The 25,847-nt window shown below is 41.1% G+C and overlaps 1 protein-coding gene across 1 annotated transcript in view; it reads left to right on the top strand.

Annotated features, from left to right (window-relative positions):
• Positions 1-24,856, top strand: part of FOXP4 (forkhead box P4) — a 162,388-nt gene extending 137,532 nt beyond the window's left edge. The window contains exons 14-17 of the mRNA XM_048497872.1: positions 10,194-10,315; positions 13,206-13,272; positions 14,324-14,490; positions 16,476-24,856. Coding sequence (XP_048353829.1) covers positions 10,194-10,315; positions 13,206-13,272; positions 14,324-14,490; positions 16,476-16,620 — 501 coding nt within the window. The 3' untranslated portion in view covers positions 16,621-24,856. The remainder of the gene's footprint in view (positions 1-10,193; positions 10,316-13,205; positions 13,273-14,323; positions 14,491-16,475) is intronic.
• Positions 24,857-25,847: the final 991 nt, after the last annotated feature.

The following is a 25,847-nucleotide window of genomic DNA, read 5'->3' on the forward strand; positions in this document are numbered from 1 at the left end:
TCAGTTTAGCTTGTGAAGGCTTGCCAAAAAAGTGTGAACAAACCTGGTTTTACAGAATGAGCCTAAAGGTGTCAAGTGCAAGGGTGTGTGTGTGCGCTGGGGTGGGGTGGGGAATCACACTTTTCTTTGTTGCCATCTTTCCTTTCTTCCCACTTGCAACCCGGAGGACAATAAACTGAGGCACAAGATCAGGGTCGCCCAGCGTAGCTGGCTGGGATGCGTCTTCCCGGCCTGTCCTGTCACCCGGTAGCCTTCCACTGAGCCGCCTGGTGTGAGATTAATAATAATACTTGTCAAGATCCGTGTGATCCTGTCTAAGAATAAGTGTAAGACTATTATATACAGGATGAGTTGCATCTGGTCTATGAAAGCCACACGTATGCTGTTCCACGAGTATGTATGATGCAGTTGGGGAATTGTGAATCCGCTGTGAGAGGCGGATTCTGCATGGGCCAAAAATAGTGGAGTGCATTTGGTGTAAACGAAAATGCTGCAGCCTCAGGGAATTCACGTGACCAGGCACCCCATGGACAGCATGAAAATTGGCCAGGCCGTGGGCTTTTGCATGGAGGCACAGCATTTTTGTGTGTGTTGGCTGTCCACTCCTGCGTAGCTACGCAGGAATGCATACATGAACCCTTACAGCCATGCTGACATTCCATGAGACCTTGATATGACCCTATGCGCCTGCGTGGCTATGCAGATGTGAACTGGAAATAAAAGAGAAACGCAAGCACAGCTGGAACAGAAGCGCCTCCTGCCCGGCCATTTGCTCAGCACCGGTTGCAGAACAGCATTTCTGAAAAGACTCGCTCATTTAGCAAGTCACAAATACGCTGTTTTGGGGAAAATAGGACGTTGCAGCTTCGCTTCAGCAGTGGTAACTGTGTGAAGTCCTCCCCCAAAATGGTGTTTTTACCATCCACACACCGCTGATTTTGACCCGTGTGGAATCTGCCAGAGATATTCAAATCAGTGCAACATGATGCCTAGTCCCATTCCTCCACTTACAGTTATGGATTGAGACACTGAATCAGGAACATAGGAAGCTCCTTAAAGTCTTTTTGGCATACACTGCATTCTTCTGACTGGGGCTAGCTTTCTAATTCTCTATAGTTTACTTGCATTCTTCTTAAATATTTAGACAGCAAAATTTTTGAAATGGCCAATGCCGTTTTGTGTCTTTCTGATTTCTCACTGGGATCTCTCTCAAACTGATTGAAAGCCATGTTGTATTATGTGGAATTTGTTTTCATTCGGTTCGGGCCATCTTCCCTGCCGCATTAACTATGGAGAAGGAATTATTTTTTTGTCCGTTTTGGCTTAACCCAATTCTGACATATTTGCCCTGCTCTTTCTTTCTTCTTTATAGAATTCCATATGCTGGCATGGCTGCCCCCTTGCAGCGTGTTTCCTGTACCTCTTCATACCTTTGCTTCTGGTTTTTTCTCTCGGGTGGGGAATTATTATGACAGTTCTTCTTCCTTTCTTTCCCTAGCTCAGAATGCTGTTTCACATCATAGCATGCTTGCTCTCTCTCTTCACAACGGCTTCATCTCTCTCCTGCTTCTCTACTTCCATCACAAAAGGTCATCTGCCGCCATCTCTACCAAGACCTTTTTCTCCCCGAACTCCACAGTACTCAGGACCAAATTTGATGGGGATGGATTGATGGGGAAAGCATAATTAGCGCTTCTGCAGGATTATTTTTGTCTAAGCAGTCATGAGGGGATGGGATGGGTGCCATGGAGAAACAGCACTATTCTCCAGACCTAAATCACAGAAAGAAGAGAGATAATTTTGCTGTGCAAGACATAAGTAAAGGGTGGGGGGCAGGGAATTTAGAGGAATGGAGGGGGTAGAGTTAAATGGCCCTTTCATCCAGTGCAACTTCAGTCAATTCACCTTCTCCCTTCCTTGCCCCCAGTTGTCTAGACTTTTGAAAGGTGGAAAGGCTAATTAACTAATCTCCTTCCGGCTCCTTTGTCCACAGTTTTCTTCTCTCTGCAGCACCACAGGTAAAGTTGCAGCCCTGACTCTGTTGTTCCTTTACTTCTTCATGATCTTTATAAGCCCCTTTCCCTCCCTTTAGTCTCTTTATTATACCTTGTTTGACCCTGCCATCTGATCTCACTATCTCTCTGATGAATTCGGCATGGCATATAAGGCACTTACTCACTTGCCTAAATGTTAGAATATTATATTGCCAGAAATTTAGATCTGCCGCTGAGTGTCTTGATAGAGGGTTATAGCCAGTCTTGGCTCTCTGTTGATGCATGTGTTTTGACAGATGCCTCTCTGAGGCTGTGCTGCACACCTGTCCTGAAGAGATTGGCGCTAACTGCATCAAGTGCATATGAATCCAGAAGGTGGGAAAGCAGCACTAATGACAGTGCAGGCAAGTGGTTGGACTTGTGCAGGTCATAGATACTGCCACAAATCAGTGGGAACAAGCCACAAATAAAAAGGATTTGTGATCACTCCAACAGAGAACTGCAAATAATGAACTGAGGAAAACAATCTTTTTTTCATTTTCAGTTAACAAAAACTTGCAGCACAGTGTTCTACTTATGTAAAATATTGCTTTAAAAACACCCTCTGATACTGGGGCATTGCTCACTACATCATTGAGCTTCCTCCATAGATGGAGGCAGATAGTTAACCTACTCAAGTACAAAATGAAAGACTTGAAAGAAATTTCACTCCTGCTTGTTCATGAATTCTATAATCTTGGTTGCTAGAGTCTGGAAAACAATTATTAGGTGACACTTAGTCAATTCACCTGCCAGAGGAGGAATTTTTCTTACTATGTAATTATTTACAATACAACAAATTTTAGCTATAATAGCTTATGCTATGCTATAATCACATTCTCGAGACACCAGATATGGAAGTGCTTCAGGGAATACAACCGCTGTGAAATTTTCAAACAGCATGTGATCTGTTTAGCTGTAATATTAGCCGTGTATAGATTTGCGCTTTTATGTTTTGCTTACAGTTTTAGAGTACAGGTATTGAGAGTGTGCTTTCAGCTGTACGCTGAACCAGTCTGGACAGATACACTAGCAGATTGTGATCTCTGACACTGTGGTTTCTCTGGATTTCTGTCCTGCCCATTTCCTTGCTGAGACCAGGTTGCAGCTTTCTTTTAAAAATATGCTAAGCATGAAAGTAGTTGTAAATACATTTAATATAAAATACATACCAATCCATTACTAATAAAATGAAATCCCAGCTAGTTATCTGTAATTCCTGTAATGTTTGACTGTTGCGTGCTATTAAAAGACAGGGACCTGCATAGATTAAAGGGATGTTGGTAACTCCAAAGATACAGAACTTTTTGAATTCCGTTGTCTAGAGGACAATAAGTTCCCTGTTCTGTGGTCTTTTGTATAATCATGTAGCATTTAATATAATCATGGAACCCCAAAATGTCCGTGCTTCAAATGAGCTACGTGCTTCAAATGAGTGTTTTTTTAAAGTAGAACAATAAATTATTTATCATTTATTAAATAATAATTGAATTAAATTTCTCCCTAATGGGAACCCAAAGCAACTTTATTCTCTTCTCTTCCGCATTCGAAATCTCGTGTGATCTATCTTCTGTTGTTGGCATTCAGCTTTTTCCAGCTGTTGATTCAGAAAATACATTAAATTCCCTCCACATTTGTATTTGTTTTGTTTGTTACATTTGTATCCTTCCTTTCTTCCATCCTGGAATTCAAGGCAGCGTACAAAATATTTCCAGCGGGTTTCCTGTCCAGGCACTGACTAGCCCCATTTCTACTTAGATTCAGAAGTATTGAAATATTATTATTGTCATGTTTGATATCACAGCTGCCAGTTCTTTAGCTGGTTGTTGACCTTTCATTGCAATTCATTCTCCACCCAGAGACCTAGGATGTTGTAATGTATCGATGTAGTATTTGTGCAGGTTCCAGCAGGGCTGCCTTCTGAATCTGATCAGTGTTGATTTTGTCGATTTGAAGATGTTTGAAGTGTCACCCTAGTGTTTTTAGAACGGGACCCTCCCACCTCTTCATGGAGCCCATTCCACAGAGCTGGAGTTAAGATCGAAAAGGCTAAGGCTCTGGTCAATACTAGACTGGCCATCCTAAGTGGTGAGAGATTGCCATAGTTGGAGCACAGGGACTTATGGAACTCCATATTCAAGCCAGCGCATAAGAATGGAGTGGTCAAATGTATCAAAGGCAACTCAGAGGTCCAACAGTTCCAATAGGGAAGATTGTCCCCTGTCCAACTTTAAACGAAGATCATCCACCAGTACAACTAAAGCCATCTCACTACCAAACCCAGGCCTGAAGACAGACTGAAATGGATTTCCTGATATGTCATTCAGGAAATCCTGAAACTGTTCTACTGCCCTGCTCCAGCTGAGAAAGCAGGGGATAGCAAGCATAATAAGGTAATTAATTAAATTTGCTGTATTGACTTCCCTAGAAAAGGTAAATTGGAGACTGGCCTGTAATTAGCCACCTCTTCTCAGCCACTGAAGATTTTTGAGCAGTGGTGTAATAACAGCCTCCTTCAAAGGCTTAGGGAGAGCCCCCTCAATCAGAGTGGAGTTGATGATTTTCACTAATGTCTCTTATTCCTTTTCTTTGCAAGATTTTAAAAGCCCTGATAGACATGAGTGCAGAACACAAGTGGTAGCCCTCACACTTCCAAGGACCCTGTCAGAATCCATTGGCAGGATCAATCTGAAACTATCCATAACAAACAGGTGCTTTTGACACCTCAGGTACAGGATCTGTCCTCAACTTGGCCTCCAAGTCAGAAGGGATGAGAGTGATTTTGTCAGCAAAGAAAACTGCAAAAATAACATGTCCAGATGTGGGTATGGATTAGACTTCTATATTAGGATTCTGTGGGGCAGGTTTTTTAAAAATGTGTTTCCTTCTTGCTGTTGTTTCTTACATGATTGGTCCTCTGTATACAATTTCAGTCCATTCTTTGCATTGGACTTCCTGCTGGGCTGGTAAAAGTGTTTGGGCTCTTACTTGTTATCAGGCAAGAAATAAGATCAAGGGATTGTTGTGGCAGATTAGTTGTGACAGGTCTTTTTATTCAATACATTTCATGAAAACTCCTGAAAATAGAATGTAAGTACAGACTCTGAATGCCATGCAGGTGAACATACTGTTCTGAGAACCCTTCACATGTTTGCACTGTAAACTCTTGCCTCCACCTTCCAAAAAAGGACTGTTCCTGCAGTTGGCAGACATCATGATTCTAAATAGTTGTTTGCCTGCTTCAGTGCTGAGCCTGTGTCTGGGTGAACAATCATGAATAATGGCACCAAGAAAGGGAAATGCATAGCTTAAATGTCCCCCTTGCACTTTGTACTACTTTGCCTGGATTTATTTTTGTCGGGCTTACAAGTTCCAGACTGGACTCATCCTCTGAGTTTTTGTTAGCTGTTTTTGTTCCACAGTGTGGATCATCAACAAAAGCTTGCCTTGGCAATTCCCCCCACTCCTCTGACAAATGGATGTGCAAGACTGGTCCGATCCTGCTATACACTTATTCATTTCATTCTCTGTCTGGAACCTTTGCTCTCAACGTGTCTCCCATTCTCTCATTCCAGGGTCTTGCACCACTGAATTTTCCTTTGGCTTCACTACTTTCATCTTGCCTACTTAACCCTATGAGACCTTCTGAAGACTATTTCATGTGCTGCTCTTTAAAAATCAGTGTGGTTGAGAGTGTGTGCTCAGCATGTATGAATGGTAGTTATAGCATATGTGTCTCTGTCTCTTTGTTCCTCTGTCCAGTGGCTTCCCCACTACCCATGTCAGCTGCAAAAAAGCATTTGCACGCTCTTTGAATTGTGTACTTTTTCTGACATGGAAGTTAGAGTATATCTTAAAAAGTAACATAAAACAGTCCTAACTGAATGTGTCATTGACATGAATTCAGTACCTGCTGCCCCCTTAGATATGAAGAATTATAACGTTAATTATCTTGACTTTGTTCAGATTCTTGTACTGACCAATAATTCCATAAGTCATGGAAACATTTACGTTGTGGAGTAGAGAACGATGATGATGTGCCTCAAGTTATTTTCCCTACAATATGAACAAGTGTAGATGTCTGTGAAAAGATAATTTTGAACAAATTGAAAGGGAGACTGCAATCTTTTTCTAGGGGTTGGTAAGTTTGCGCATCCCCCTAATGGCTTAGGTTGAACATTATGTATAAATGCACCCTGTTCGTACAAACCAGAAATAATAGCATGAACAACAATGTATATATGTTTCCAATAGTGTCCCATAGAAAGAAACAGTGGTGCTGCATCTAAAGAAATACCAGATCATCCATTTGCTCTTCAGCTCTGATATGCCAGTCATATTTAAAATAATGTGTCCTCATAGATGATGCTATGTCTGTGAATCCAAAGGTTTGGACTATGGTTTTGACTCTAAGAAGAGTGAATAGTGACTTAGAAATATGATTTTTTATTTATAAATATTTATACTCTGCCTCATATGCCTACTATTGCATCATGTTTTGCACATTTCACATGTGAAATTTTACCTTTACTCAGAATCCTCTTCCCGTGAAAGCTGGCTTTAAAATATTTTTGTTCCTTTTAAAACAGCTGTTATTTCCGTAAGTGAAAAAAACCTAGATGTGCAGTTCTTTCTCCTCTTAAGCAATTAAAAAAAATCATTAGGAAAGTGCTGGGCAAAGGAGCTGGGATTCTGGCAGTGAGAAATGTTCTATCAAGTTCATATATTATTTTGTTTGTCTTACACAGAAAGCATTTCCGTTTTGTTTTGGTTTTTTCCTGATGATTTAATCTATAGCTGTTGTTTTTAGAACACTCTGAGGTACTCAGGTAGGAGGAACTGAATGAGTGCAAAGCAAACAGATGCCAAGAGGAGAAGGGAAAGGTACCTGTAAAGAGTCGGGCATGAAGAGGATTGTGTTGGTGGTGACAGCAGCAGCAGCAAACATAGCAGGGAGCTGAGAGTAATGCTGAATGGTTGGGGCTGGAACTGAGGAGAAAGGCAGGGCCAGGGGCCTAAAGCAAACATCATTAGAAAAGGCAAAGATAAGAAGCAAACACAGCAGCCAAGTCTGGCATTAAACAAATACTCTGTCAAAATACAAAAGCCGCATTAAAATCCTGCAGGAAGGCCCCCCTGGAGCAGGGGACTGCAGAAGCGAGGCAGAGAAAAAGGACATCTTAGCACCACTCTGTTTCTGTCTAGTGGGCTGTCTAGGAGTTCATGTACCTTATAAAGAAGCCACACAGAGTTCTCGGGAGCTGAGGTACTTCAGAAAAGTGAATTCAACCAGAGTAGCTATGAAGAACAGAGGGGTTAATTCTGGGGAAAAAAATTCCTCCAGGATGGGGCTGCAATTCAAACTGATCCATAAATTACTGATTTTGTTGTAAAATATCAAGTGGAATGTTCAGGAATGACACAGTAGTTCACTGATACCTTGGGTGAGTTTTTATTTTGCTTCAATTTCCTGTCTGGCCTTCTGCATATAAGATAGGATTCTGCTTTCTGTTGTGGGTGCAGGCCAGTACCAGTAGAACACCTAGGAGGTTCTGAGGCTACCTCTGAGTTTGGATCTGTAAGTCTGATCAGAAAAGCATGCATTGCTCTTAAATTGTAACAGCTCTGATTAGTGGCTGTCATTGTGCACAAAGCCTTCTCAAAACCAAATTTGTTTTTTGCTGGGGTGTGTACAAGTGCATGCAAATTTTAGAGTTCATCATGGACTTTGTCAGCCAAAGGAAGGAAGATAGAGATACAAACAGCTGCATTCTCTAAGAGTCATCTGCCCAACAGCAGCAAAGCCACACTAATGAAATAGACTTAGAATTATCTGCAGCATGGGTTTCCAAAAAGTATTCCTTTCCTGTTTATCTGTTGATTTCAGTGCTTGTTTCCAAACTGTTTTCAGTTCAGGGCCAATAATAAAAGGCTGTCATTTCTAATAGATGTGGTTTCTAGTGGTAAGTGATGCTGTGCAGAATTTTGCTGTACCAAAAATCAAAACATCAGGTTACAACATTTTTAGTGATTGCCTGGATTCCTCTTTTTGAATTCTACAGGACTGTCCATTCTTAAACGAGAAGGCTCCCTTTGAAAAACTTAGCAAGTCATTTTAGGCTCCTTCTCAAAATATCAAATTTGAGACATGACTCAGATAAACTACAAGACTTTGGTGGATCCCTTACAAGGTCTCAGGGCTTACAGCCATTTCAGTGTCACAGAAAGAAAGAAAGAAAGAAAGAAAGAAAGAAAGAAAGAAAGAAAGAAAGAAAGAAAGAAAGAAAGAAAGAAAGAAAGAAAGAAAGAAAGAAAAGGGTTGTGAGGTATTTCATATATCATTGGAAAGATGGTACAGGAGGATCAACACAATTCGGTGTTCTGAAGTGACACAGTCTCTTTAATAAGACTGCTGTTTGACTCCTTTAATATATCACAAGATCCAGTCCACAGTGCCATGTGGATACTCTAGAGCTGTCTGGATGCCACTGCTGCACAAAAACTGAAAGGGCCCTAGTCTTAAACACAGGTGCTCAGGGACTACTCGGGCTATTTAATCTGCATCATCACAAATATTCAGTTGGGCAAATAACCCAAGGTACGAGGAAGAATGTGTTATTTTGGACAATGAAGTATTGCCAGAAATGTAGGGGGAAGTCCAATTTGATGTGTTTGTAAGAATGGTAACACTTTCTAAGGTGGGGGGTTTCTTCCCCATCTCTCCCTTTTGCCTTGTTGTCTTGGCCAGCTCTTTTGTTTATACGGCCCCCGTTCGACCTCTTAAATTGCTGTTAATGTTTTAGCGTAACGAATTAGTCTCTCATCACGAATCAGGACTCGAAATAAAAAAAAAACCCTCCGAGGCCAACATCCTGAAATTGGGGTCATTCTCATTTGCAAGGCAGAGAATCTGAGAACCTTAATGCAAGGAAATTTATTCAAAGGCAGAGCCCCGGCGTGATTAGGCCCTTTGTAATTATAGCTCGGAGAGATTCCACTCCAGCCTCCTGCCTCCCTCATGGATTAGCAAGTGAGTCAGAAAAATACACAGGATTTAATTAGAGGCAAATTAAAATTGGTAATGAAATAGGGGCAGTAGCAAATGGCAGGGAGCTGGAAGGGGGAAAAGGGAGCCAGTATCTCTTGGGGCAGCACTGCCTGTGTACGTGCATTTTCTTTATTTTACATTTAGAAATGTTAAGATGGGCAAGACAGAATAAAGAGGAGGGCTGGGCTGCAAGATGCAAAAACCCCCCCCCACAAACAAACCAAAACCCACCCTGAGGATTTCCGAGCATTGCAGAGTGTTGACAGTTCATTGCTAATCTTTTCTTCTCCCTCCCTTTCTCCTCATTTGGCCAATAAATTACGTAGGCTAGTTTATAGTAGATCAACTAACCATTCTCAATTGACTTCAGTAGGAAATGAGAACAAGATCCATCCTCACAAAACGTTTTTTTTTCTGTGACTGCTTTGTTAACAAATGGCCCAGAGCCTAGGATGAAATGGCCTCCTTATGTACTCTTGCTGTCTTTTAAAATAACCATATTGTACCATTTTCTCTAATACTGGTATGTCAAATAAGAGCCCTTTCTTTGTTTGAGTGGTAGTTTCCCCAGTTACTGCTGGCATTTGCTGACCCCATGTGTGGTCCACGAGGAAGTCTTACCCTCCTTTCCATTGTTATTACATTTGTCCTTTCTTTTGCTCCCCACAGTGACCAAGAGACCTCAATTCCAGCAAACATGTTTTTTTTAGATAGCACATAGGAATGTTCATATAGGCCCAGGCTGTTCAAAGGAGGCATTATGACTAGGTAACTGGATCAGCAGATGTACGAGGTGACAGCCTGAACCAGCTGCCACTGTACCGTATTCATACTATAGAAGTATACGCAGTGGGGATTGATCAGACAAAAATGCAGCTATTACAATAAGCAGGCATATATTTTTCACGATATGGCAAAGTAGTGGCATCTTCCTACAACTTGTATTTTGAAACAAGTTTTAAGGATATTAATGTCAGGTTGGTGATAGCATTTTAGTAGAGACCAACTTATTGCTGACAAGGAACATTCTTTGGAGAGTTTTTGAAGGAAGGGAAATTGTCCAGTGTAAGACCTTCAACATTCATGACCTTCTTTTTCTTTCCTGCTTGCAGAATGCTGTACGCCACAACCTGAGCCTGCATAAGTGCTTTGTACGAGTGGAGAACGTCAAGGGAGCTGTCTGGACCGTAGATGAACATGAGTACCAAAAGAGAAGGCCACCAAAGATGACAGGGTATGTCTGACACGTTTGCCAGTCAGCTTCCTTGGGTAGAGGAGTGCTACAGTTCAGTATCAGGGTGACTTGGTCTTTCAGCATTGGATGGGTTGGAAGGAAGTATCCAGGAACTATGGTACATGGCTTACAAAACTTCCAGTGGGTGTTGTGGGATTTTTGGGCTGTGTGGCCATGGTCTGGTAGTTTTTGCTCCTAACATTTTGCCAGCATCTATGGCTGGCATTTTCAGAAGCATGTCATGGAAAGATGTGTTTCCTGAGTAGGAGTTCTCATGGGACAAGGAAGGTCCCAAAGTCCCAGAGAAAGAAAAGCAGACTTAGCTGCTTCTGTGCAAGTGGAAAGGATGAGACTGCAGTTTTCGTTGACAGAGCAGTCTTAGTTTTAGGAGCCAGCACAAAAGAATATCCAACACGTAAGGTCTATGGATACGGGATGAGTCTAGGTGAGACTATGGATTTCCTGGCTCTAACTGAGTTAGGGAGGGAGGGGCTTCTTAGCAAGATGACAAAAGCAGATTGCGTTCTGGAATGGTGGGGGTTTGCCTCATGCTTGAAACAGGCAAATAGACTAGGCAGTATTCAGGGAAGGTTAGCAAAAGGTAATTAGTTCACCGGGCTGCTTGAGAGTGATTTGGCTTTGCAGTCAGAAAGACTTGCATTTGCTGATGAAATTACGAGGCTTTGCAAGACCTGTGGCAATGGGGAGGTATGCACATGTCCCCTCAGTGGATCAGTCTCTTACCCAAGGTTTTGGTCACTTATTAGTGTAGCCTGCGGAGAGCATTCTCCAAAACAACACATTTTAAGCTCCTAATATGGCTGCCAAGACAAATAGCCAAAATAGAATCAGGGTAGACAGCACACATTTAAGGAGGAAGGGGGTCCTTGGTACAACCCCCCCACACACACACATACACACACATCCATGGTTAAAGATAAAATGGAAATGAGATCATTTTTTTTCTCTAAGGAGAGAAATGCTACCGGGAGACAGTAGTCATGGAATTGTTAGTCTCCCATCTGTGAAGACAAACATAATTGTCTAGATCCCTTACTTTCATCACATAGTTTTAGAGGGTAGCCATGTTGATCTACAGTAGAACAGATAATTTCAAGTCCAGTAGCACTTTAGAGACCAAGATTTTGGGGCTAGACATTTTTTTTAGAGTCAATGCTACTTTCATCAGGCACCAGTGAAGGGAATTTTGAGCCTCAAAAGCTTATTCTCCCCCCCCCCCCAATCTTGTGGGTCTTTAAAGGGCTACTGGACTTGATTCTAGACCAGGGGTAGGGAACCTGCGGCTCTCCAGATGTTCAGGAACTACAATTCCCATCAGCCTCTGTTAGCATGGCCAATTGGCCATGCTGGTAGGGGCTGATGGGAATTGTAGTTCCTGAACATCTGGAGAGCCGCAGGTTCCCTACCCCTGTTCTAGACCTATGTACATCAGAGTTTGTGCTATAGGCTAGAAAATATAATCTTCAGCCCAACTGCTGATGCTCTTTGACTGTTGGATGGATTGATCTTTATCTTGCCCCTTCCATTATATTTTTCTCTCTTTGATCTTTTCTTCACAGGCAGTACTATCAACTGAAGGTCCCCTCCCCCATTTACCTGTACAAAAAACAAACAAAACCAGCCCTGTGCCTCCTAGGAACTTGTTAAGTTGCTTCAGAGACAAATAAGACTGATTGAACTTGAGAACCTGACAGCCTGAGCAGTTTCATTATGCTACCGGGGGGTAAGGGGTGGGGCATTGTCCCTACTGGAAAATCCTGGAGAGCCTGGCAGTTTAAAGGGGTTGTTGTCCTGGTCAGGAAATCCAGGGTGGGGCTTGAACCCTGCTCTCTCCCCCCCCTCCCCAATAGTTTATGCCCCTGGCTTTCATAGCTATTTTCAATAGGCCTCCTGCATGATTTTAATTTATTCTTTTTTATATAGATACTGAACCTCATTGCACCCACACATTGCACCGGTAGAACTACATTGCACAGTGCACTGGCCATGACTGTAGCCCCTATACAGAGAGTTGCTGTTCAGCTTCTAGGGTGATTGCCTTTTACAAGGAGGAAGCGCACTTGATGAGATGTAGAAGAAATAAAAAAATGAATAGGGAGGGATGGAAGAGAGATGTATGATCTGACAACCATGTTTCTTCTACATATCATTTTTTTCAATAATTGGTGTACTCACGATGTTACTCATTTCAGATTTATATGTCTAAGCATCACATCAATAATGAGTACTGGTGTTAAAGTTGCATAGGAGTTAAGCAGTTGGCAGCAGCATTTGCAAGCAAATAACCTTGCTGGTGGTTACATGGGCAACAGAGTATGCCCCTCTTATTTCCACTGGTGGTATTAGTTCCCATAAATATGAAAACTCTGTTGCTCTTAGTAATGATATAGCCAAAACAATTGTATTTTTTAAAAATACATTTTGCTACAATTGATGTTCTTGTTTGTGTCTATTTGTGCAAAATGAACAAATAAGAAGAAAAGAAACATGAAAGGGAAATATTTCTCAGCTGTTGAGGCTTTGCAATGAAAAATGCCTAGCATTTATCACAACGCTGCTCCTCCTAGTGCGAGTCAGGGTGTTCAGTTTCCTAGCTGTTATACATCCAGTCTTGAGATATGCCTGCAAAGACACAACAGAGGGATGTCAACAGAGATTAGCACACTATTAGCACTATTTAAAAGTTTAGATTGTAGTAGATGAGCAGAGGCGGCCAGGGGTGGAAATGGAACTGATTGCCATCTTTTACCAGCAGCAGTGGAAAAGAGAGAACCCTGGATGTCTGCAGCTGCTTTTCCTACCTTCTCACCTCTGTTATCCCATCTTATGTCTGAATAGAAATACTAACAGTTGCTTATTTTATTTACAGGAGTCCGACTTTAGTCAAAAACATGATTTCTGGCCTTAGTTATGGAGCACTTAATGCCAGTTACCAGGTAAACTCCACTAGTGATGAAGATTTTACATGCAACACTGCTCTTGTTAGATGATGCTTATCTGAAAGAGTGCTGTATTTACAATGCAAATGCAAAAAGAAAAGCTCTCGCTTTGTCAGTTCATCATAGCATTGTTCAAAAGGAACAGCTCTCCTTCCTATTTTTTTAGTAGTTGTTGTAGTATATATTGCTTTTAATGTTGATTTTTAATATATTTAACTGTTCACTAACTTGAAGGCTTAAATTGTGTGTAAAGGTGGGATGCAAATGTTTAGGTTGGGAGTGGGTGAGTGGTAGATAGGAAAGGAAGGGTAGCAAGTGGCAGCTATCTTGGCAATCTCTAAGTTTCCCTTACTGCAACTGGTTAAATTTTGAATTTGCCAATATGATTCCATTTCTGTTTGTTCTCTCTCTGTGTGAATCATATTAGGCTACAGGGGTGTAAGACCATATTAGGAATGTAAATAAGAAGAGTGTTCAAATATGGAGTAAAGATATTAGAGTGATGGAATAAGAACACTAACAAGGTGCTAGTTTCTTTCCTAAGATGTGGGCTTTACCTAGAACCATTTAATCAGTCCAACAAATTAAGCTTCAGGTCATCCTGTACCAACAAGAGGAAGATCCTCGTTAGCACTATAAAAGACTCACATTCTGGCATCTGTTTTAAACCCCTTCCCAATTCCTGCCTTCCTCAGGCTCCACCCCCCAAATATCTAGGTGTTTCTCAAGCTGGACTTGGCAACCCTAAATAAAACTGAGGTTAAGCAAGTCCATTGACAAGATTTTCAGAAGACCTTGGTTCCCATTTTCCTGATTTATTGTGCTGTCCTAGAGCCAGAGGAGTTTTAAATACTAGACACCCATCAACTTGTACCTTGCAGAGTCTAAATGGAAACAAGACTATCTTTCAAACCCATTGTCAGTGAAATTCAGTTAGAAGAAGTGGAGCTGGGCAAAATCATTGTTTTCTTCTTTGGGTATCAATTTGTAATTAGGGAATATTACAGTACTGTGGTTGCTTTATCCCTAGCATTCTGTCTGTTTTCAGGCAGCTTTGGCAGAAAGTAACTTCCCTCTTCTGAACAGCCCCAGCATGATCAACACAAGTTCCACTAGTGGCATGCTGCATGTTGGTCATGATGACGTAAGCAGCACTGTAGAACAAGTCAACAGTAATGGCAGCAATAGCCCCCGACTTTCACCACAACAGTTCAGGTAAGCACTATTTCTCATAGGCTTCCTTCCTTCTTGCTGCCATGGTTGGAGGCTGTTGTATAGTTTGGGAGCATGGTGTATAGCTGGGAGAAACACTGACATGTAGTCAAGGAAAAATAAATGGAAATCCAGAAATGCTGAAATGACAGAGATGTGCTATAGTTTAGTAATGGTCCAAACTGAATCACAGAACGTGAGTTTGGGAGTTTGGGAGCATGGTGTATAGCTGGGAGAAACACTGACATGTAGTCAAGGAAAAGTAAATGGAAATCCAGAAATGCTGAAATGACAGAGATGTGCTATAGTTTAGTAATGGTCCAAACTGAATCACAGAACGTGACCTTATGTTTTAATTATGTATCATAATTTAAGAAATAGAAGATATATCAGTATGAAGAGTTATCAGTAATGTTATATCATGAAGACTTGTTTGATTATATCTCTGTTTTGATTAAGACTGTATTGGATGTCTGCCTATTGTTTTCCATGTGTGAAAAATGGCAGATTTCCCTGAGCAGCCTGTTTCTCACCAAATATGTGGGAACTTTGTCCACTGTTCTAAAGACTCCCACGTTTCAAGTGAACTGGATAAGAGGATCCATCTATCTGGGATCTAGCATAATCCAAGGCATCTTTCCCAAGATGTAAGGAACAGCACCTCACAAAATGACCAGTGGAAATAAAATTTCCCTCTCCTCCAAGAAAGATTGTGTTTGGCTAGGGCAATGCACCTGATTGGTCCTAGGACTAAGATTAGCTGGAATGGGGAGAAACATTTTAAAAATAAATGAAAAGCAGACTGACAGTCTCTGATCATTTCCAATAATTATTTCACAATGTTGCCAGATCTGGGAGTCATTTCATGGCAGCTTTGATTGCCTAAGATATATCCTACCTAATACATTGCTAGGTAAGGCATAGCGTTTTTATGTTCTGCAATATCCAACTGCACAGTCCAAGTAAGAGAGGAGCATCTGCCCAGTTTTAGTGGTGTGTGCAATTTTGTGGGAGTAGTTGTATTAGTAGCTACATAAACTCATTGCGTGCGGAGGTGTGGAGACTCGTTCCATTAATAAAACAACAACGTAATTGTTGGAAAGAAATCGGCCGCAGCCCAATTTATTTAACTAACAACCATTTTGAAGCTGGGCGAGCATAACCGAGCACATCCTGGGCCCCAGGCAGCGAACCGCTTAACCCCAGCTGACCCCTCGGGCCCTTCGGACAGAGCCCTGTCCGGCGCATTCCCCCAAGGGAACTGGAACAGGAAGTTACTAGGTGCCACATGGGCGGAAACCCAATTTGTGACACCCCTTCCTGCCGGGTGGTGAGCTCTCAGCGCGGCCCCAAGGCTTGCCTTACTGAGCTCTATCACCACCTCGGACCTCATACAGAGGCCTCCGATGTGGGAAGGTCCGGCATGCAAGCTACTGCCTTCCCCAATAGGATGTGCTCTTATGCCCAAAAAACGCCCAGTGAACTGCAACAAAATAATAACAATAGCAGAACCAACAACCATTTCACAAAGGGAGGGAAGGGAGGGCCTTTGCTGCTCCTGGCCTCAAAAGAGGCCGAACATGGCTGGTGCAGCCTTAAATAGGTTGCCTAGTCCCCTGTCACGTGGCGATTCCCAAGCCACGTGACAGATTCAGCCAGCCTAGGGGAGGAGGCATTACACTCCTTCCTCTCCCTACGCAATGGTGCTGCCGGGCTGAAGCCCGGGACGCGATTTTTAGTGGCAACAGTTTCTGCTAATTCTACAAAGATTTCTGATACATAGAAAACTTATTAAAACATTAATATTTGGAAAACTTGAACAAAAGTTGTTCCTTTGACCAATTACATAGTTTCTGATCTCTTTATTCTATTGGTAAAAGTTGGTCAGGTAGGTGCTTCAGAAAACTCATTACCTGACTCCTGAACAATTTTGATTTCTTAAGTACTGTTCTGATTCTGCTTGTTTTCTCCATCTTCCAAATCTTTAGCCATCAAGTTCATGTGAAGGAAGAACCGGCCGAAACAGAGGATGACAGCAGACCTGTTTCTCTTATGGCCACAACCAATCAGAATGTGACGATTCCTGATGAAAGAGACCTGGAGGAGGAATTGCCAGTGGAAGACTTGTCTTAAGGGCCCTCCCTCCTCATCTAGGGCCCAGCACTTCCCCAGAGACAAAGCAATGGCTCCCACCTCCTCAAGGTGACCCTCAGCGTTATCTTGTTTAAGGCACTTCTGCAAAGCAAAAGGGTTTCCTTGGGTCTACCCATTGCTGAAGGCACACCTTTCTTTTCCCCTCTGTTGCATCACAGTGACTCTTAAAAAGACATTCACAGAAGGGGATGTACAAAGAAAAAAAAATACCAGAGTTGAGCTTTTTTCCTTCCTTTCTTTTTAGATTTTTTTTTAAATTTGTAATTGGTGAACGAGGATGGTAGGTTGTTTCTGTCCGAAGACTTTTTTGTTTCTCCCCCCCCCCCATCACCCCACCCCTGTGGTGATAAAAAGAAGGTGTCTCGTATTGTCTGCTCTGTGTTCTGTCGTTTTCAGCTCAAATGCTGTGTTCCCACAAATCAAGATTTTGGAAGCATCCAGTCTGACAGGGGGCAGCATCCAAGCCATGAGCCTCTGTGAATGTTCCCCATTGTTCCTTGGAAAGTATTTCCAGTAGCTTGCCAGTTAATCCCACTGAGAACTTTGCACTAGGAGGAATCTTTTCACACAATCTCCCCCTGATCCATCTAGCATCATCTATACATTCTGGAACAGGAGCTGGAAACAAGACCCCCCCCCCCCCCCCTGCAGTGGCCATGATGTTTCTGTTCATTTCCTGACTGAGAGAGAAACAACAATTCACAATAGGTACAGTTCATACGTTGTAGGTCAGCAAGTAGCCAAGGGGTCTCTCACATGTAAAACCACTTGGTTATTCTCTCTCCAACCTGTGTTTGTGCCTCTCTTTCACTCTCTCTTGCAAGTTCAAGAAGCAGTTGTGCTTGACAGCTGGTCTTCAGTCCATAAAAGTTTACTCATCAACGAAGCCCAGGAATGATTGTCCATTCCATGCCATCACATTTTGTGAAACTTTGCAAGAAGCCAATACCTTGACAATTGGAAATCAAGCTGATGAAGGTCCTGCATGAGACTGAATTCGTGGTGTGATTAACCTTCGCAAGCTAAAACATTTGCTCCCTCTTCCTAGCTTCCATTCTGTCCCTTCCATTTTAAAAAGAGTTCTCTGATGATGAGGCCAGAGAGAGAAGAAATGTAGAAGTGGGGAGAAGTAGTGAGAAGTAGAAAGGCCTAGTAGGTATGAGTGAAGTTGACTTTGCAAATCTGAAGCACTTGGGTTGGGGGGAGGAAAGGGAAAAGAAGGGCCAGTGTATGTGGCTGTTGAAACAAACCAAGAGCTGGGTGACCATGCAAAATTCAGAGCAATATATATATATATATATATATATATATATATGTATAAATATAAATTTATAAAGAGAGATTATATATGTATGGTCAACAAAACCTTTAATTTGTGACCAAACACAGCAAAGCTTTGAAGCACTTGGCTCCTCTTAGCCATTAGCAAATCTAGTGCAGATACATCCAGGCCCCACATCCAACATGTTATTAATACCTAGACAGAAACTACTAATAAGAGGGAACAAAAGTTTATAAAATGTTAAGTAGATGAAAGTACATAATTCAGGTGAGCAAGCAGTGTTAACCAAAAAGCTTTCCAGCATCCGTTGATTCCCCACCTACCCCCAGTTCATTGTATGGTTGCCTCGCATCTCAATACAGGGAAAATGTCTCTGCAACAGGTTTCCAAAGCTTCCTTGCATGACAGAACAAACTCTATCTTGTTGATGCTTCCCAAAGCTCCTCTTGTTACTACAGAGATTGGCGCATGGCGGTAAATCTGAGGTGACTGTAGAGTTCGAGTTTGGTGAGTGAAGGAAAATGGGTACTGTGCTCCTGATTCTGAAGCTGACCCATATGTATCTTGCCTCATATCTAACTTGCATTCAAGACCTACCTGCAGCACAGAAATTTTAGTTGCCCAGTGCTTGTTGATTGCTCCAAGCACGTTCAGTTCAGGGGACAATTAGAATGAGGAGAAATATATTTTGAGTAAGAAGGTAGTTCAGCTACTCAAAACAAAGTCTGTTTCTGCCTGTACAGTGTATTCTAATGGTGTTGAAACTCCTCAAACAGCAGAAGTCCTTTTTGTCACAGAGCGCCAGGCACCGGGAGAGAACCCTGTAGCCCACATCCCCCGCAAGAAATTGTTAGCAATAATGGCAGATAGGATTCCTGTAATCCAAGGTGATCCAAACTTTGACCAAGATGAGTTCAAGCGAACAGTTTTTGCTGGTTTGAACTCACAGACTTTATTTAAAGGACACTTTCAGTGGCTGACAGGTCATGATGACAATCCCCCTCTTTAATCCCCAGGTTTAGCTCAGAGGGGTACAGTAAACCAACTAGCATTCCTTGAGACTTTTAACTTCTCTTAAGAATACAGGTCAGCATTCTTCCTATATAACCCTGATTCCGTGGTAGATCAATAATGGCTGGAATCAAACTTCTTGTTCTAGCCAAGATGGATTGTGCTCCCTAAGAGTAACAACTTCTCTAAAGCCATTTAGCAGAGTCCTCTGAAGTCAGCCTGCTCCATTTATCTGATGGACATATCTCCTAGAAAGATCCCCGGTCAGTCATGCTAACAATTTTCTGTCTTAAATTCCAGTATGGTACATGGCATGGTCTCTGCCACCTTCTTGACCCATTTCCCTTTTTTCCTTTAAGGATTTTGCTAACAAAATAAGACTTTAACCCTTCATTCAGACCATTTCCTGTTGCTTTATGTTTGAGAGATTATTTTTATCTAAGCAATTGTATTGTCCTTTAACTCACATAATTTTTACTTCCTTACTAAAGTATTCCTTCAAATGACATGTTGAATTGTTCAAGGTTCTGGCAAATCTAGACAGTCAAAAGCTGGGAGAATGAAAATACTCTCCCTTCATTCTTGAATTACAACTGCAAAAATACAGGAATGTCATAGTCTTCACTCAGAAAACTACCAGTTGGAAGTTTCAATTTCCTGGAGCCTACACTAGAGGTCTCTGCTGAACATGCATTTCCTCTCACTCTCTTTCCTAGTGTTTCCAATAGACAGCAAAATTGGAAGGATTACCTAGAAGAGCTGAGGAAATGGCTCTGATTTGAAGGGAACTAGACTATTTCTATACTGGCAAAGAGGCAATCTTTAAGCTGCAGTAATTTTGAAAATGACCATGCTTAAGGGATGTCAATCAAATTGAAGAAACATACAGGAGGCCTCCAGAGAGACTGTTCACAGCCAGCAAGTGGTTTGATCTTCAGAGACAGCCAAGATTGGAATGTGGAAGCTGAGAACACCTCAAAGCCCCATTTGACTATCCATCTATCACTCCCAAGTCCAGCTGAACTCCAGAAGCCACCCATCATTAGTCTGGATAAATCCATACCACACCTCGCTTCTCTTGGGACCACTTTTAAATGCCTCCTTAACAACCCTCTACAGAATGCTTTACAATTGGCTTAACTGTTGACCAAAGACCTTTCTTAGACAAGAAGCATAAACCAAAATACTTCCTTTTCGTTCATTGCTTTTATTCTGATTTTTTCCCCAACAGGCATTGGCCAAAAAAGATAAATTCACAAAGATCCTACACCCCAAGCCCTTTGTCACTTTCTTTTGACTTTTAAGTTATTATTTAAACCAAAGTTTACAGGTGCTGTTTTGTATGTCTTCAATGAAGGTAGGCCAGAATCACAGATTGCTGCTTTGTTTGCTGTTTGTTTTTAACCAAGGGTACACTGTGGATCCTAGATAGGGTTTGCATTCCATGGGTCACTTCTGAACCTCTTTCCATCTCACTTTTGTCCTTCACATGTCATAGCTGCCTTAGTTTCAGCTCTTTACTTTTCAGCAGTTGTTTTCTGCAACATTTGATAAATTTTTCAACTATTGTCTCTCTCTGTTCATTTCAAAAGGCATTGTTATCCTTATCCCTTTATCTCAGTTAATTCCACAATGATTGGGGAACCAAATCTGTTATTTGGAGACATCAACCGGACAAAGATACGTTTGTTTATGGTGATTCATTTTAGCCCTTCAAGGTATTATGAGTCCCCCTACACATTTCATAGAATAAAGTGGTAGAATTCTGAACTGTCCTGTTTCAAATTGGGTGTGGTGTGTGTGTGTGGAGGGGCAATGTCATATTTTTGCAAATGTATCCTTTTGTTAAACTTGATAGTTTACTAAACTATTGCATTGGGAAGAAAGCTGAAGAGTTGTCTTTCTGCTGCAGTACTTTATTATATGCAAGGAATTTGTAAAGTGAGCATAACAAATTTGACATTCTATATCCCTACAACCTGAAATGGCACCTTCCAGAAATTTACAACCTCATTCTGTGCAGTGTGTAAATTTATTCTCACAAAATCATGATGAATCACTATAGTCTTCTATTGAATTACTCTGCCAACAACTCCAAAATGGAGTGCCTGTTCCCCAGTGTTACACTTTTCCCCCTTTCCATTCATTCCTACTGATGCAGCTGCTTTGTTATCTGTTTGAACTCTTCAAAGATGCCACCATCTTGACTCACTGACCTCAGTCTGTTTATAATCCTGCCTGGTACAATATTCATTCTGTGTGTTGGGCACCCGCAGCTGGTCCTGAGCTGCCCTGTATATATGTTGTTCTGCCAGTATTAACATGGTGTTTCCTGGTACTGTGTACAGTCAAGGTCTGAACTGTAACCATTCCCACTTGTGGGATTCTCTCTCTCTAGAAATATAATTGTCTCTGTTTAAACCAAAACCTTTGCCTTCCTGTTTGGGTTTGTTCACCTTGACCTAATTAAGTGGGTCCAAGAAAAGAGTGCATGGTGCTCATGGGTTATATGTTTACCACCCACTATCCCAAATCAGTAGAAAGAGAAATAACTTATGGTAAATTGTTGCTTTAGTGTTGGTTACACAACAATCAGTTTATTAAAATGGTAAAACTTTGCCCAAATTGTGTCAGTTGGGGATGCAAATAGGAAATCCATGTTTGATTGCTCCCTAATTGAGGGTGGGTCTAAGATATCATTGTTATCTGGAAGAAAGCTAAGCTGAATTCTTCTCTCTGATTTCTTACTTTTCTTCCTCAGAGGAGCCATTCAAACATGCAGCACCCCTTCTGTATATTCACATACCTGCAACCTGAAGTAGGTGCAGTTCAGGAAAAGCTTTCCAACAGAATCAGAGTATATCAAAAAGCAATTGGATCCAGAGATGAAACAATCCTGGTGGTTTCAACTGATTTCCATTGCAATGGTATTGACTTACCAATAATGGCTAATCTAGGGATCCCAGTTCCTAGTTTCATCCAGAATGAATCTTTTCTAGTCCATAATACACTCTTTGCCATTTCTGTCAATTGTAACCCCTCTCCATAAGGCAGTATTAATGTATACATTCAGACAACCGTTCTAAGCCAAGTTTTCACTGAACTTTAATATTGTGGCTTGAGCCAAAAAGACTAGAGGAGGAGGGGGTCTCACATGATTGAATGTTCTTCCATACAAAACATATTTTCCTTCCACTGCTTTGAAGGGTTCATTCTGATGCTTGGTTTTCCATCTGTAGCAATATTTTTTTAGAAAGGCTTTCAAGCATGCAAGCCCGTAGGTATGAAGTGATTCAATATAGGTACAGGCTTACTGTATCAGTAAAAACTAAGCCATAGTTTAATCATAAAAAGAGAACTGAGTATACTGATTGATGATGGAAATTATTAGTGTTTGGTTCCTCAACAAGTAATCCTCACCTTATAGATTGCCAAACGGGCCCACAGTCCTTGTTTGTGATCAACAGGCTTTAAAACATTGGATGTGCTGTTCTCCAATATCACTGCCTTGCTTGTTGAAACCAGGATTTTGCTACAGACTTGGCAAGATCAGATATGTATGTATGTATGTATATAAATACATCACTGTGCGGTTTGACTTTGTTTTGACTCTCTCTAGCTTTTGAATAAATTCTTGGTCTTGATAGGAACTAGCATGTACCTCTGAGTTTTGAATAATAAAAGATGAGCTTTTGAAGACTGGGGCACAATATCAAACTTATATCAGTGGACATTTTAATAGCTTTTAATGTAAAGCCATTCTTTCTCTATTTTTCATTCCTTCTCCATATTGGGGGTTCTTTTTTTTTAAGTTCCTGCCTTTTGTAGTAGACACTTCTTACAACTGAAATCTGACATAAACTTTTATAACTTAACATTGTAAAATGGCACTGACCAGTCCCTGTAAAACAGTGTAATGCAAAGCAAGAGTGTTTTGATCTTTACATCTTTTAAGTTCAAGTCAGTGACACAGTGTCTCACACACATGTATATGGGGGCCTCGATTATAGATTTCCATGTGTCCTTTTTTTTGGTCCACTTACATATATTAAACAACAAAGATCATCTCTTGTAGAACTGCAAACACTGTCAACAGAGCAGCCAACCACATATTTATTCATATCAGTAGCAGGTTTCCTGTTGGCTTCCCCTGTCAATAGATCAAGGTCTACCCATCCCACAGGATGTTACTGACTAGTAACAAGCAATATGTTCTTTCATTCAGCTTTAAACTTTTTTGACTAACTCTGACCCAACCCCTAAAGGGACACTAAGTAAAGAATGTAGTTCAGTATCAATGAAGCAAGGTGTTCACTAAGACTGATTTTGGAAATTATTGTGCTCTACCTTGCCTTAAAGAAGGGAAACATGCTGTGATAATTTTCACATTGTGTGAACTGTTAAAAAGGAGATTAAAAATTTGTTAGCAACCTTTTCTCTTTTGTTGTTTAAATCTGATTAAGTTAACCTTACATGATCTCTTAAGTGCAGACCTGGGCTTTGAATGTTCTAAAATTCTTTTGTTTGAAACCCAGGGAAGGTTTATATATATATATATATTCAGCCTGTCTCAGGCCACTTTAACAAAAGCTAGTAACAAACTCTTTAGAACCAATCAACAGCATCAGACATAGTTGAGATGGCTAAGATGTAAGCAGCTCTAGGAAATAATAACCAGTGTACCCTGCTCATGTTCTTGGGTACAGGGTGTGTACATTTCTCTGGATTTATACTAGTGTAATAGTAAAAGACAAAAGTACCCAGGGATTTTTTTAAAAATACTCCACGTAATGGAAGGATATGATTTTCCTAGTATGGGCAGAATAAGTTTGGGCAATATAATTTTTCCTGGCTCCTTTCTGACAAAAATCAGACTGTAAAATGGGAGAGACATTAACATATACTCCACAGTGACTGAATCTTCTGGCCAAACCTGTACTGAAGTCATGTTTTCATTTGCAAGGTTTATCTCTTTGGCATTGCAAAACTGTAGTCCTATTCCAGGGACTTGTAGCCACCTGGCCTTTGCTTTCTTGTGGCAGATTCCAAAAGTCATTCTATTTCTGTTCAATTACTTGAACAATAATGCCACTTTTTAAAAGGCACCCGATATGTACACCTATGGAACTGAAAAAAATGAATGTAAGAAACCATCGTGTAAACACCCATTGCATTTATTTGGCTTCTTCCACATCATCAGAAATTCATATTGTATTATTATTTTTCCACAAGTCATCTTGGAAGAATTGTATGGAAGTATGATTTATTTTAGTTGGCTTGAAGCTGTTATGGTTTTGCTCTATTCTTTCCCTCCCCCAACCCAATTATTGGGCCATCAGCATAGCTGGCATTGCTCTTAGACGTCTTTTTCTTTGCCTGCAATTATCAAGGCATTTCTAACTGTCCTTGAGGTTCTGCTATTTTAGGTACACCTGATTTACACACACAGCTGTTCACAACACACTATTTCACTCAAAATTACAAATAAAACTTGTATTTAAAATGTCATGGCTTTGTTGTTACCTCAAAATGAATTTTAAAGGAGTAATGTGGGAAAGACCAAACTCGTAGCAGGATAGTGTGTGTATGTATATATTGATATATATGCTGGTTGAAAACTTACTAAAAGTAGATTGTTGTCTGTTTAACTATCCTGTGATGAAACTAATGCAGGGAATATTTTAGGAAGGGTTTTTTTCCTTGTTCTGGAATTTAGGAAGCCATTCTTGTATCTCTGTTTGACTTGACTTGGATGCTGTTCCAACTTTCTATGTTATCTTTGGGCTTTCCTCCCTGTAAACTAGCTGGTAGAAATGGTGAGGGTAGGAGGGCCGGAGAGACCATTGAAGAAAGAAAGAAAGAAAGAAAGAAAGAAAGAAAGAAAGAAAGAAAGAAAGAAAGAAAGAAAGAAAGAAAGAAAGATCAGTGTATTCCTTTTTCTTCCCTCCTTGCATCTTGGGAGTTGGAGAAGATCTGAAGCAAAATGTGTTTTACTAAACCAAAGGTGTGTGTTTCTGTCTTGTATCTTGTTTACATAATTTTAATATAGGCATTTTCCCTATTAGGACAGAGACAAACATCCCATTCAGAAGAATCTACAGGGTCCTATTCCGTTTTATCCACACCCTGAATGTCAAAGGCTGATGTTATCCTCTACAGTTGCACATAAATGTGACCACACTGCATAATTGGCAGGGGGAAGGGGGTTCAAATGAGACCATTCAGAAGTGCTGACAGATTTGTCAACCAAGAGTTCCTACTTTTGTAGTGGGGCTACTCTCCGATAGGAGTAAATATTGGAAACCCATTGCTTCACCCTTGACAGCATGCTAGACGGCACAGTTGTCTTGTTTACCTTCCCAAAGAACTGAGGCTCCGCGTCCCTCAACTTTTCACTACTTGACATTCTTGTCTTCCAAATCTCTCACTGAATCTCAAGTGGTAGAAAACACCCAAGAATCAACTATTAGTAACTTCTGAGATCATATCAGTTCAGTATGAGCCAAGGATGGAGGGGTCATTAATTTCTGTGAATGGAAATGGGAGGTTAACAAATCTCCAGAAATGACCTGTTTTGTTCATGTGTGATACTTTACTTTGGCCCTCAAGGGCTTCTTCTAAACAAACCTTTTATCTTGCAAATGGATCTCTTCTCCCTCATCCTGATCCCCAACATATGGTGGGAGGGGTGGCGGAATGTGGCATGTCAGCCCTTGTCCGTTATTTTTTCCTGTTCCTGGTACCCAGGAAGGTGCAAGTTAAGGGGCAAGACATGCAGTGACCTTAGTATTGTGGATTTTGTTTTCTTCCTCACATTTGTTGGTTTGATGTGATCCTCCTTTTGACAGGTGGCAGGTCAGTGTGAAGAGAAAGGATGTAAAGGGGGGATGTCTTTAAACGGTTGAACCATCCT

Source organism: Sphaerodactylus townsendi, linkage group LG05 (genome assembly GCF_021028975.2).
Source record: "Sphaerodactylus townsendi isolate TG3544 linkage group LG05, MPM_Stown_v2.3, whole genome shotgun sequence".
Taxonomy (NCBI): domain Eukaryota; kingdom Metazoa; phylum Chordata; class Lepidosauria; order Squamata; family Sphaerodactylidae; genus Sphaerodactylus; species Sphaerodactylus townsendi.